The sequence below is a fragment of the Typha angustifolia genome, chromosome 1 (assembly GCF_048772165.1).
Source record: "Typha angustifolia cultivar Huaian chromosome 1, ASM4877216v1, whole genome shotgun sequence".
Lineage (NCBI taxonomy): Eukaryota > Viridiplantae > Streptophyta > Magnoliopsida > Poales > Typhaceae > Typha > Typha angustifolia.
In genome coordinates, this window is record NC_133239.1 from 4,856,530 (window position 1) to 4,868,878 (window position 12,349).

Consider the following 12,349-nt stretch of genomic DNA (forward strand, 5'->3'; position numbering starts at 1 on the left):
ATTTTATATATTAAATTAAATGAATTATAATTAAATTACAAAAACCCCATCTGGCATTTGATAGGATAAAATTTAAAAGTAAAAAATAACCTCAATTTTTTTTTTTTAATTTGTGTGATTTATGCTTAATACTTTTGCAGATACTCTGATATCCGATCAATACCTGCCAATATGCTGGCATATAATATGACAGATGCAAAATATGCGTCTTGTGAAATAAGAGGTCTATTTTACTCTTTTTTTGTACATCAGATGTCAATGTATGTACATTTTTTAAGAATGTCTTTCTGAGGTATCTAAAACCATTCCTATTAGGGACTAGAATTCCTTGTGTACTCAGAGTTAAAATGATTATAAATATTGTTGAAATATGATCCAGATAACTTGCAAGTAGGGCTATAAATGCCAATCAAGGCATATGGTTGGAAAAAAATAATAATTCAAGTTCATTAATTTCAACAATGTAATACATGTTATCTTATTAGCTGTAGCTTAATGCCAGTGGTGCTAGTGTGGTGCACTGCAATCAGCTAAAAGAAAGTACTATGAACTCAAGAGATGAGCTGAAATATATAAAAGATGAAAAGTGATAGAATGAAAAAGGTAAATGATTAATATTTCTGAGGAAATACATTAACATGACAGCACTGAATTCTAAAAACAAAAAAAAAGAAAGATGTATCAATGGAGCTGAAACAGAAACCACCCTCCAGATTATTTGACAAGTGCAGTAATGGATGATTCTTATTTTCTTAACCACAAAGAGAAGGCAACTTGAAGGAGAAGGAAGAGGGGAAGTGCCCTGTTCTTCTTATGTAGTCTGCTTTCTCCGAAGTTCTTGCAGCGCTGTCGTTTAGCTTAGCTTCAGCATTAGCACGCTTCTCTTCAGCTATCCTCCGTGTCGCAGCCAGCTTATTTGTGAGCTTTTCTTGAGCTCGCGACTTCATTCTCTCAGCCTTGACCTAATAGAAACAACAAAAGTGGTTGAGATCGGCTCATAATTAAGAAAGGTCATGTGTAAATATGTAATATTCAAGAAAAAAAACATTTGCAAGATGTTGATAATTTACTACAAAGAACGATGATAGAACTGAATATTGTGCTTGGACAAGCATCTTTAAGATACAAAGATTTATGTATGACTGGAAGAGATGATTTGCAATGTATATACTGGAGGATTAATGGAATATTAATGTTTTTCAGAAAGCACGACTGTTCTGAAATATTGATGGGCCTTGTTTAGCAACAGACTGTAAGACACAGGTTGTGATAGTTCTGTCCTATTTCATGCTCAAGCTCAGCATTTCTGGAAGCATGTATATCAACAAAAACAGTGTTGGTAATGTTAATTACTGAAAAATTAAGCTTGAAAGGTCCTGATGATTTCTATGATCTGAAATATGAAGATGAGTATTTTTCTTGGATTATATATCTCATACACTTCATATGGAATTCTCAAATTTTTATGGGGCTATATAACTTTATATGAATCGTTACAGTTTTTGGAGATCAGCACGTTGCATCTTCTCTAAAATTCAACAATTAACAAGCAAACAGTAAGCTATAGATGTCTAGCAATGATAATGTTGACTGGAAAACAGAATGGCCATTTAAAATGTAGCGATAAAGAGCTGATCCAGAGGAGGATGTACAAAATGGAACCACATCACACCCCCGCCCCCCCTCTCTTAATGCACAGTTAGTTCAGCATATTCTCTGTAAAACGTTCGACATAACCATCTCTAATACTATTTCTTTTTTGTTTGTACTTTATAGACACCATGTGTATTCACTAAACAGTTATAACAGTTATAGATTACAAGCAAGCTAGCTAACTGAAAGTTAAAAAGATAGAACATAGCAAGGTAGTTGTTTAGTCATAGCAAAATCCAGTAAGTAGTAGTTAAGATCAACACAAGTTAATACCTCCAGCCTCCTCATTTCCATCTCAGCTTTCCTCTTCTCATGATTTTCCCAAGCTTGTATCTTCACCTCTTCACGCTTGTATCTGAAACGAGATAGCTAGAGTGTTAAAATTATTGATTATTTTCGAATGTCACAACATAACTTAGAGCTAGCTCTCGTATTATTTGAAGATTTATTCACTGAAAGTGCAAGAAAATATACAGTATATGTATACCCTAATCTGACAAATTTACCGACAGGAATTCGCAGAAAAATAATCCATATAACATGAAATCGAAATGGTAACTCAATGTGAGAATCAGCTAATTCTGGTTGAGTTCCATTGTCTTCGAAACAAAAATCTGCATGCAGGATATTAGCCATGTTTTGCAATGGATATTACAAACACACAGGTCATTGTAGTTAAGTTTAATGAGATAAGTCTCAGGAACACAGATGAAGTGATGAAGAAACTACTTCAATAAGCAAAAGAGAATATTTAGATACTATCACCTACTAACCAAATCGTTAGCGAAGTACCTTGCCGTGTACTTTGCGCGCTCTGCCTCGTCCCACGCCATGGCGCGGGACTCGAGAGAAGTCGGTTTTCCACCAATTTGTTCAGAGCCAATGTATTCAGCAATCTTGCTACCATTTATCTCACCTTCTGATCTACCATTACTAGGCCAGCCGTTTCGATTCGGCGTTCCAAACGCCACCGGCGGCTCGCCGTTCCTCTCCATATTCCTCATACCATTTTGGTAGCTCTCATGTTGTTGAGCCCCCTGATGGCATCTTCCCGGCGTGGACGATCTCGAAGAGATCGGACTCCGCAGCACCGGAGTCGACGCTCTAAGAGGAGTGCCAGTCCTAGATGGCTCTTTACTCGCTATCGGAGTCATCTCTGTGCCCATATCCCTCAAACAGACCGATCTAACTGCCAATGTCGCATCCTCTACCGGATTGCTACCCCTGCCATATGGTTGATCGCAATCTATCTTCTTTGTTTCCCCGTCGTCTTGATTAACAATCGAGAGTCTTAAGTCGTACTCCAACGCACCGTCTGCGCTGCTGCAAGAATCTCTCCCCCTCTGAGACAATGAGTGCAGTAGCCTCCTATCGTCGGCATTGGAGTTGCGCGGCTTGGTCTTCGCGTGAGTGTGATCTCGACCACCGCCAGACAATCCGACCAGCCACTTCTGTGCATCGTCCCACTTGGAAGGCATCGGCTTCGCCCGCGAACCGATCATCTTCTGGTGCTGCCGCGCCGCCGCCTTGTTTGCAGCGTTCCCATTCTGGAACTCGAAATTGTAAGAGTTGGCATTGGAGTTATAGCAACCCTTTTCGTCCACAGACCTCATCGTAATCTCACAACGTTATCGATCAGAATAGCACTCAAAACAAACAACCAATCTATTGCAGAGCAAGTAAGAAGTAGGAAAATAGAGCATAAATCTGACTACCCTCAACAAATTTCAGTTCCAGAGGAAGAGACCCAGCCATTAAGCCAAACCAAAACCAAGGCAGGATAAAAAAAAAACTCTTTTTATTGGCTACACACAGAACCAGGGCTCCTCTATTTGCTGCGAGTCAACTGTATCACAGATTCCAATGAGTGATGAACACAGCAAGAAATTTAGAGCCAGCATTGAAACAAGAAACACCAAAGAGCAAAGAAACTAAAGACGGAGAAGAAGAAGAAGAAGAAGAAATCTTTCCAAGCTATGAGGCTATTGAGATACTATTTCAAGATCTGGTGGCGCTGGCAAGAACAGTGAGTTGCAGAGGGGAAATGTGAATGGTGGGGACCAGTGAGAGTGTTGGGAGATAGGAGATAGGAGATGGGAGATGGGAGATGGGAGATGGGAGATGGGGAATGGGGGATGGCATCAAAAGTTTAGTAAAAAGGAGGAATAATCCCACCTCGGAAATGGTAACAACCTTTCTTTCACTCTCTCCCTCTCCCCCATGAAGTAACAAAGGTGAGGTGTAGAAGCACAGGGGGGGGGGGAGGAATCTCTGGGAATTGAGGGTGAACGAGACTCTGGATTAAATATTAGGAAAATTGATCACGAATAATAAATATTATTAAACCTAAGTTCTTGTGAAGTTTGAGTACTTAGATCGCAGATAGAAAAAAAAAAGATATTAAAAATTTCTGTCTAATTTGTTTAACGAACGCACCCGGTAAAAAAATAAATTTTATTGATTCTATTTATTCAACTAAATAAATAGGCTCGTTTCTATGAACCCAATATCCCGCGTGGAACAATATAGATCAAATCGTATCAAAATTAAATTTAATTAAACAACAATTAACAGAATAAAAAATATCCTATTAATTTAAAATTATAAATAATTAACTCTTCCCCTCTCCTCCTAATTCTCTTTTTTATCTTCTCTTTTTTCCTCTCATTCCTTCCTCTTTGTTATTTTTTGAGGATTGAACCTAAAAAGCAAGTGTGTATGATAAATACCTATATGCTAAGTTGTAAATAATAATAGAAATAAAATGTAGCATATTTTTGCCTAAAAATTATGCTAACTTTTGTACTGTTCACCCATTTAGGTTCATATATTAATTCTCTAGTTCCTTATCATTTTGATTAAACTGAAAATACTATTAAATAAATAAATAAAATATAATTAAAATAATTTTATTTTTTTAAAAAATAAATATATATTCGAAGAGAAATTTTAGAGTAATTTAGTTCTACAAAATAAAAGTTTGGAGAGATATTTCTTTTTTTCAGACTACATAGAAATTTATCATTGGAAAAGGACACATGCATGTTAACATTGAACAGAAAATGTAACAGTTACAACTTAATTCTAGTCCAAAAATATAAGGGATAAAATATTTTTAACTCATATAGAAATTTATTACAAACACCCAACCCTAAATTTTACTATTTTTCATACCTTACTAAATGGATATTTATCATTCTACCATTTATTTTGTTTTTAACACCTCATTAATCATATATGCAAGATAATCTTAATATTTTGAAGTATAGTTATCCAAACAAGACCGAGTGGTCGAATTAGTGAATTACTATAAAACCGATTCAATTTTGTTATAGAAATAAAAAAAATAATTGTTCAAATAAAAATACGCCGATTCAGCGGCTTAACTGAGGAACCTGCAATGCAGATGGACTTCGATTAACTTAACTAGATTGGTCGTTTTTCTAAGATTATCTAATTGTCCTTTATTTTAATTATTTTATTATTTACTCTAAGAATGGGTAATTTAGTCCTAAAATTAGAGTAATTACATTTTTAAAATATAAAAGTGTAACTAAGATATGATTTTGTATAAGTTATGATTTGATATACTTAAATCTAAATATTAGTTAAAAAATAGTTAGATAATACCTACATCTTACTTTAAGTAAGTTTCTAAAATATATTATTTAAATATTTAAAATATTCTTAAATAAATTAGCAGTCCTACTGGGTGATCCACCAGTTGAATCAATAACCACAGCCTCTCAATATCCAATCCATTTCATAACTATTTTGAGTAAGTTTTATGAAGTTAAAGGTAGAAGTAGAAAAGGAAACTAGTTAGAAGAGTCAAATGATGAGTATTTTAGGTATGTTAGTTTTCTTTTTCAACAAATAATAAAATATGATATATTCTGTTGAGTTAAAATAAATAAAATGCTTCTAGAGTATCAAAAGTAAATATAAAAATTTAAATGATAAATATCCATACTATATAAGTGTGAATAATAATAAAGATAAACACTTCTGAGTATAATTTTCCTTCCTAGAGATTAACTTATTATGAGTATAGTTAGTCATTATGTCTTTTTCGTCGTCGTCGTCGTTACTCGTTTCACTTTGTTCAAAGTTTAAGGGTGACATCGTAACTTAAAAAAATTTAAGAAGTGTCTGTAAAGACTCTGTATAGTTCAGAGAGTGTCAGTGTAATTAACCTAAAAAATAAATACTCCTGAGCATAATTTTTCTCCCCAGAAGCTAAGTTGCTGTGGATGTAGTGTAGGGATATGTATATGCTTATGTGAAAGGTATAATAAGATGCTCTCTTTGTCTCTGGCTGTGTCTCTATCATAGGCGATCTTTATGGGGAGGCCTTTTGGTGGAAAGGCAAGGTCTGGAAGAAGACAAAGGCTAAACTGGTGAGTGAGGAGATGACCATTATGACAAAAGGCAAAAGAATCTAAAAGGCTTTATGATAGATATATGACTTCAAAAACAGACAACTTTTAATGTTGTGTTATGAACGTGCAATCAGTCAACAAAGAAAAGGATTTTGTCTCCTTAGACTGGTTTTTTCTTTTTTTTAATAATAAAAAACTCGATATTATGGGTAGTATCTGTAGAGAAAACTGAGAGAGGGATTTATTAGATAATAATCATTAAAAGAAAGGCAGGGTTTGAAGCATAAATAAGAAAAAAAATAGATAGATGGAATAGAAAATTCTGTAAAAAGATATGAGTTATTCTTTTCTAGAATAGAATAAATGGTAGAAGGACTACTTTAAAGAGGTACAAATTTGATTTATGACTTGATTAAATAAAAATAATTTAGGATTAAACATATGGATTTAAAATTAAATTCTATACTACAGGGAATAATAATAATAATAATAACATGGTTGGAGTTGTAACGGTTACTGCAAATTTTGCATAAAGCCTTTGTAGTAGCCGTTGAGGGAGGGTGACGTGGCTCCCAGTAATCGAGCAGCAGTGGAGACTAAAGTCTTGGTCACGTGACCCGTGAAGCTAGCGACGACAGCAGCCTCAGGGGTTCACGTGGGTGTTACGCCGAGCCAATGCCAATGCAATCGCAATGCCATATCATCATTTTTTTACTATAGGAGTACCAATATACCATCCCTCCAACGTTAAAAGCTGTTAATAGGCACCACACCAACAGGATTTTGCAAACTCTCACCAATTTTACATCTTTATTTTATTTGTTGGATGTGATGCTGACCCAATTAGCCATATGACTATAATCACTCTGCTTACCAACCAAATTCTAGCAGAGTTGAACAAAATTATGAGAAATATTGTTTGGTGGTTTGGTGGTTTGACTCAATGGCTCGACTCGATTGATCGTTTGACAGTGTGGTTAGTTTAGAAAAGCAACTTGGCAACTCAACGGTTTGAAGCTTGGAGTAGGTCTTGGCAATATTTGATTTGAAATAATTGTTCGGCAACGTATATGGCTTAAAACCTGAACTAGACAGTTTACTATATTGGCTAAAAGCTAGGTGATACTTAAGTGTCTTTGTATCTAGGAATGATTGTCCCTTTGTCCGGTTCATATTTAGGGGTGTCAAGCCTGACAAGCAGCTCGGGCTCGGCTCGGCTGAAGCTCGAGTTCAGCTCGACTCGGTCAAAGCTGAGCTAAGCCCGAGCCGCTAAAAGAGGCTTGATATCAATATCCAACTGAGCCTGATCTAGAGCCAACTCGCTCAGGCTTGACTTGATATGCTCAGTAAAATCCATAAGTCATAAATCCTAATCCCGAAATCTAATATCCCAAATTTCCAATCCCATGTGCCCACCCCACATCCCTCCCCACCTCTTACTCCTTCGGTAGTCGGCACCCTTGCTCGTCTCCTCCTCCTCCTTCTCCTTCGTAAAAAAGCCAAGCTGTCGCCTTCTCCTCCGCCTCCTCCTCCACATCCTCCTTCTCGAAGAAGCCAAGCCGGCGTCTCTTTGAGCTACCACCGCCTCCTACTCCTTCGACATTTAGTACCCGTGCTCATCTCCTTGAGCTGTCGCTGCCTCCTCCTCCTTCGACAGTCGGAACTTCGGCACCTGTGCTCATCTCCTCAAGCTGCCACTGCCCACCGCCTCCTACTCCTTCGGTAGTCGGCACCCGTTCTCTAAGCTTTGCCTCGCCTTCCTTCTCCAAGCAGCTATTGCGTCGTCCTCCTCCATCGGCTGACAAGAGGCTTGAATTAGCTTGGTCCAGCTCGAGCCAGCTCGGCTTGAATGAGACTTGATAATAGGCTCATTTCAAGCTCGGGCTCGACTTGGGCTCGATCAGGCCCAGCTTAGGCTCAGCTCAAGCTGAGGCGAGCCGAGCCTGAGCTTAATAAAGAGGCTCGAAATTAATTTCAAGCCAAGCCTAAGCAGCAGCCGACTCGGCTTGTTTACACCCCTACCCATATCTAGCCTCCGGGCTCATGAATAATAACAATTAAAAAATTAAAACTTTAAATAAATAAAAAATCAATCAACTTCTATCTTTTTTTTTCAAAAAATTAATTTTGTTTTTAAAGTTAGGATGATAAATTAACTTGGTCAAGCTAAGAAAACTAATGGTTGCATAGACACACCCGAGGGTTACTTAATGCGTCATCTGATCCTCAATTTTATCTTAACTGCTGCATGTTCCTAGCCAATTCCCCACTTTTGACTGATTCATTCATTACTAGCATGTTGAAATGATAAATTAATCCTCACCTATTGTTGAGGATATTATTTGGCTTCGTTCAAATTCAAAACTACCAGATTATCGTCATTATCTTTAAATTGTTATTCTCTGATAACAAACATAGCTTGACTTCTAATTTGAGTTTAAGAATTTTTTTTTAAAATGAGCTCGAAGGCTAGATATGGGCTGGATAAAGGGTCAACCCTCCCTAGATATAGAGACAGTTAGGCCCCACTAAGATTTTAGCTGTCTAATCTAGGTTTCAAGCCATATGCGTCACTGAATAATTGCTCCGAACCAAACGCACCGAGACCTGCTCTAAGCCGTTGCGCTGCCGAGCTATTTCTCTAAGCTAACCGCACTACTGAGCTATCAACCGAATCAATTCAAGCCACCAAATAATTTCTCCACAATATTGTTTAGAGTTGGAGTCAAACACATGACCTCCTTGGTCATGAAGAAGGTACCTACTAGCTCTACTAGAGTTGGTCAGTAGTTTAAGAGCTGATCACACTCCATCCTCGAGGTTAGTGCGCATGACGATGTATGGATCGTTATCCTGAACTGCATGTATCAAAATGGCATGAATGCATGCATGAGGTGCCAAGCAGGGAGGGGGGGAACGCCCAAAAATGGGTGAGTAGGTGAGCATGTTATGTGTGTCAGAATTGTGACATATACAACCAAATGCGTGGAAGATCTGTTGGGAGATGCACATGCATGCACCATGTGCCAAAACGAAATGGATCATGCATTCATGCGTGACCAACCGATAGACCATAGTTTTATAATTATATCCACCATAACTACCATTATCATGCATTAAATCCTATGGTCCTCGTATAATTTAATTCTTTCTTTTTTTTAGAATAAAGTTTCTGGGGCTCAATTATTTTGATCTCGTACTAGATCCACACGGGATATCCAAATAGGAATCTGGCTTTATTTATCTCAGCTAATTAACATATTCCCTATTTTAAGAGACATATAATAAAAAAATTAAAAAAAAATAGGGTGTGAAATATAAATCTGCACATTCACTGTTGAGAACGACTCCTGCATGTGCCAATGGAAGTCATTTCAATGGATAGTCAGTCTATTTAGCACTTTTAGACATAAAAAGGGCATGAGGTTTTTGTTGTAATTAAGATCATTGTCATGAGTGGGCCTGTCATGCAAATTATTAGGAATTCAACGCAAGTGCACATGCATGCATGCATGCCCTTCCTCTTTGAATGTTAAGGTCCAAAAAATGGGCTCTTGATTGCTAAGCATTCATCCTTAATTTGCAAAAGATAAAGTACTTCCAGGTAGACCTAGGCCTAATTGGGACCTTACATAATCTGGATGTTTTATGAACCCACTTTTATGACTCAATGACTCATCCATGTGACTTACTTTCAAATGTTAGGCATACAAACCTTGATGAAGTTTCAAACTTTGTGGAAATTAATTTACATAGGAAGGAGATAATTACATGTAAAGCCATTGCACAAACTTATATGAAATTTCAAACATTGCAAAAACATGTTAAACTTATTATATGATTTAATTAGATGTAAAACACAGAGGAAGAGAAAACATAAAAGGCTTACGAAGCTCAGAGGTAGCGTTTGAGAGAGAGAGAGAGAGAGAGTCACTAGATGTGGCAACCGGTGGGTGAAGAATAAGAGATTAAAGTTGGTATTCTGTAGGTAAATACCGAAGAGATTAGAGGGAGTCAGGGAGAGATAGTGAGGTCAGAGGTTAGAGGGAGTATGGAAGAGAGAGTGAGGTCGAAGGTAGCTAGGGCTAGGCTATGACATAGAAATGAAGATCTTAAAACTTTATGTTGAGAAACAAAAAAATGTATATATATATATTTGCTCCACTTCATGTTATATAAATGTTACTATAGATTTCCCCGCTCCTCTATATATTAGGATACATTATTGTAATTTCTGTATGTTAAAATTGACCTAGCCTACGAGCTCTTCTAAAAAAGAAAAAAAAAACTATATCAAATTTAGCACATGCAATCTAATCTCATTTAGGAGGCATTAGGTTTTTATTTTAGTAATAGATATTCTTATGTTCACTTGTATCTTAGAATAAAAATGTAATAATTATTTTTAATATAATATAAAGTGAAAGAAAAGATGAGAAAAAAATAATTGTTGATTGGTATTTTTGCCTATTTCTTGTGCATACCAATTGAAGTTTTATTATTTATAAAATTATCATAAATATCTCTTGATTTGATATAAAAAAGATTGATATGATAGATATCAAGGGTAAATTAGTAATAATGTTGGTCTACGATATAAGATATAATTTTGATAAATAATACTTGTATTCTATAATAAGGTTAAAAAAGAGAGTTATATTCGCTCATAAAAAAATAGTTATTCTTTGAAGTGATTGAGGGCTAATGTAATTGGTGTTTAGCATAACAGTATTATTGCTTAGGAAAATCACAACTACCTGAATTAAAACCACATCTCTAACAATTAATTGCCATCTTCCACATTGCCAACAACCATCCCTTTGTGCAAGCTATCCTTATCATCAATGTGCCTCTAAATTTGATGTACCTGATCATCTAATTGCTGCCCCCCACCACCACTAGAAGTACAAGAAAATTAATTTGCATCCCAAAAGATGACATTATGGCTACCAATGCCATTTCCTTCATACAGAATCATTATTATTTGCTCCCAAAGAGTCCATTCAGCCAGAAAAGGTTGTTGTTTGTTGTGGCTTTATTGAGCAAGACCTTAGTTTTGGCTAGTAGTTCCAAGATGTAGCTAAGATAGCTTTCAATATGCTTTCTTTATTCAATCTTTGGTTGTCCTGGTGATCACCTTTCTATTATCACCATTTGGGACCATTCATGTGAACCTTACCAACTAGCCAACTTTTTATTGATTATGGATATGGTATAAGAGTAATTTGCATCAACTTTTCTTACTATTTTCTCTAAATTTAGGGGGTTTGACTAATTTTTTTTCCTTTTGGTATTAGAGAACCCCTATTTTATAGTAGTCCATATCAAATTATCTATTATTAATTTTTTTATATATACCAAAGTTAGTCTGATTTTTTGACCAAACTAATCTTCCTAAATATTTATTTTACATGTCTAGTATATTTCAAAACTTAAATACAAGATTATGCGTGTTTAAAAACCAGTGACTTGTCCGCGAGTCCGAATATAAGTCGTTAACCGAATCAACAATTTATATAGAAATTTTATATCCTTTAGGAAAAAAATTGTTAAGCTTAAGATAGAAATTTTTTAAAATTTTTTATAAGTCGTTGAATTAGTCGGCAACTTATATTTGAAAGTCGCTGAATTGAAAAACAATCTATATATATATTTTCCCTAAAGTTTGAGAGTTATATTTGAAAGTCGCTGATTGAGTTGGTAGTTTTCGAACACATCTAGTCTCATATTTAGATTTTAAAATAAATTAGACATGTAGAAAAAATTGGGTGACCCTTAAAATAGTAAAAAAAAACTCAAGTTAATCTTTCTTCTCTAAATTTTGGAGTAGACAATGTAACTAGGACAGAGATGTGAATGTTCTAAAATTTGGGTCATATTTTTGGCAATAAAGAGAACTGTCTGTAGTTTGATATTCCATTAAGATTTGGAACACTAATAAAGTATTTGATACAACAAAAGATTTGCTTGGAGTTTGCCACATTGTTTACAAACTTCCATTAAGAATCAAGATGCAATGCATATGCATATGAGCATATCTTTTACTCCTATGTTGTGTTAACAGTAGATTATTACATACTAATGGGATTTGTTTAGTCATGTGGAAAGTAAACCTACCCATGAGGAATTGGCATGTGAGTTGCTTCCTTTAGTCCAAAACCCAAAGCAGATAACATAGCTAACACTATATTTTATGAGTCTATTTTAATAAGATTGAGATCACCATTAATTCAGTAGTAAAAGATTCTTTTATTGAAAAAAAAAAGTAGTAAAGGATGACACCCATATCATGTGACAAACTAATATTAAATTTT

General features: G+C 35.6%; 1 protein-coding gene across 1 annotated transcript; it reads right to left on the reverse strand.

The window, feature by feature from the left end:
• Window positions 1–512: 512 nt before the first annotated feature.
• LOC140761956 (uncharacterized) lies at window positions 513–3,906 on the reverse strand. Its single transcript, XM_073099519.1, has 3 exons — window positions 2,446–3,906; window positions 1,927–2,008; window positions 513–962 (listed from the first exon to the last, which is right to left on the reverse strand). The coding sequence occupies exons 1-3, from the start codon at window positions 3,264–3,266 to the stop codon at window positions 753–755; spliced, it is 1,113 nt and encodes a 370-aa protein (XP_072955620.1). The 5' UTR covers window positions 3,267–3,906; the 3' UTR covers window positions 513–752.
• Window positions 3,907–12,349: the final 8,443 nt, after the last annotated feature.

What these genes read in the sequence shown, in the direction of transcription:
- LOC140761956 (XM_073099519.1), bottom strand. Translation starts at nt 3,266, where the DNA reads ATGAGGTCTGTGGACGAAAAGGGTTGCTATAACTCCAATGCCAACTCT. An exon ending in CGCGCAAAGTACACGGCAAG is followed by an intron (nt 2,009 to 2,445) that starts GTACTTCGCTAA and finishes ATCTCGTTTCAG; the next exon opens with ATACAAGCGTGAAGAGGTGA. An exon ending in TGGAAATGAGGAGGCTGGAG is followed by an intron (nt 963 to 1,926) that starts GTATTAACTTGT and finishes TGTTTCTATTAG; the next exon opens with GTCAAGGCTGAGAGAATGAA.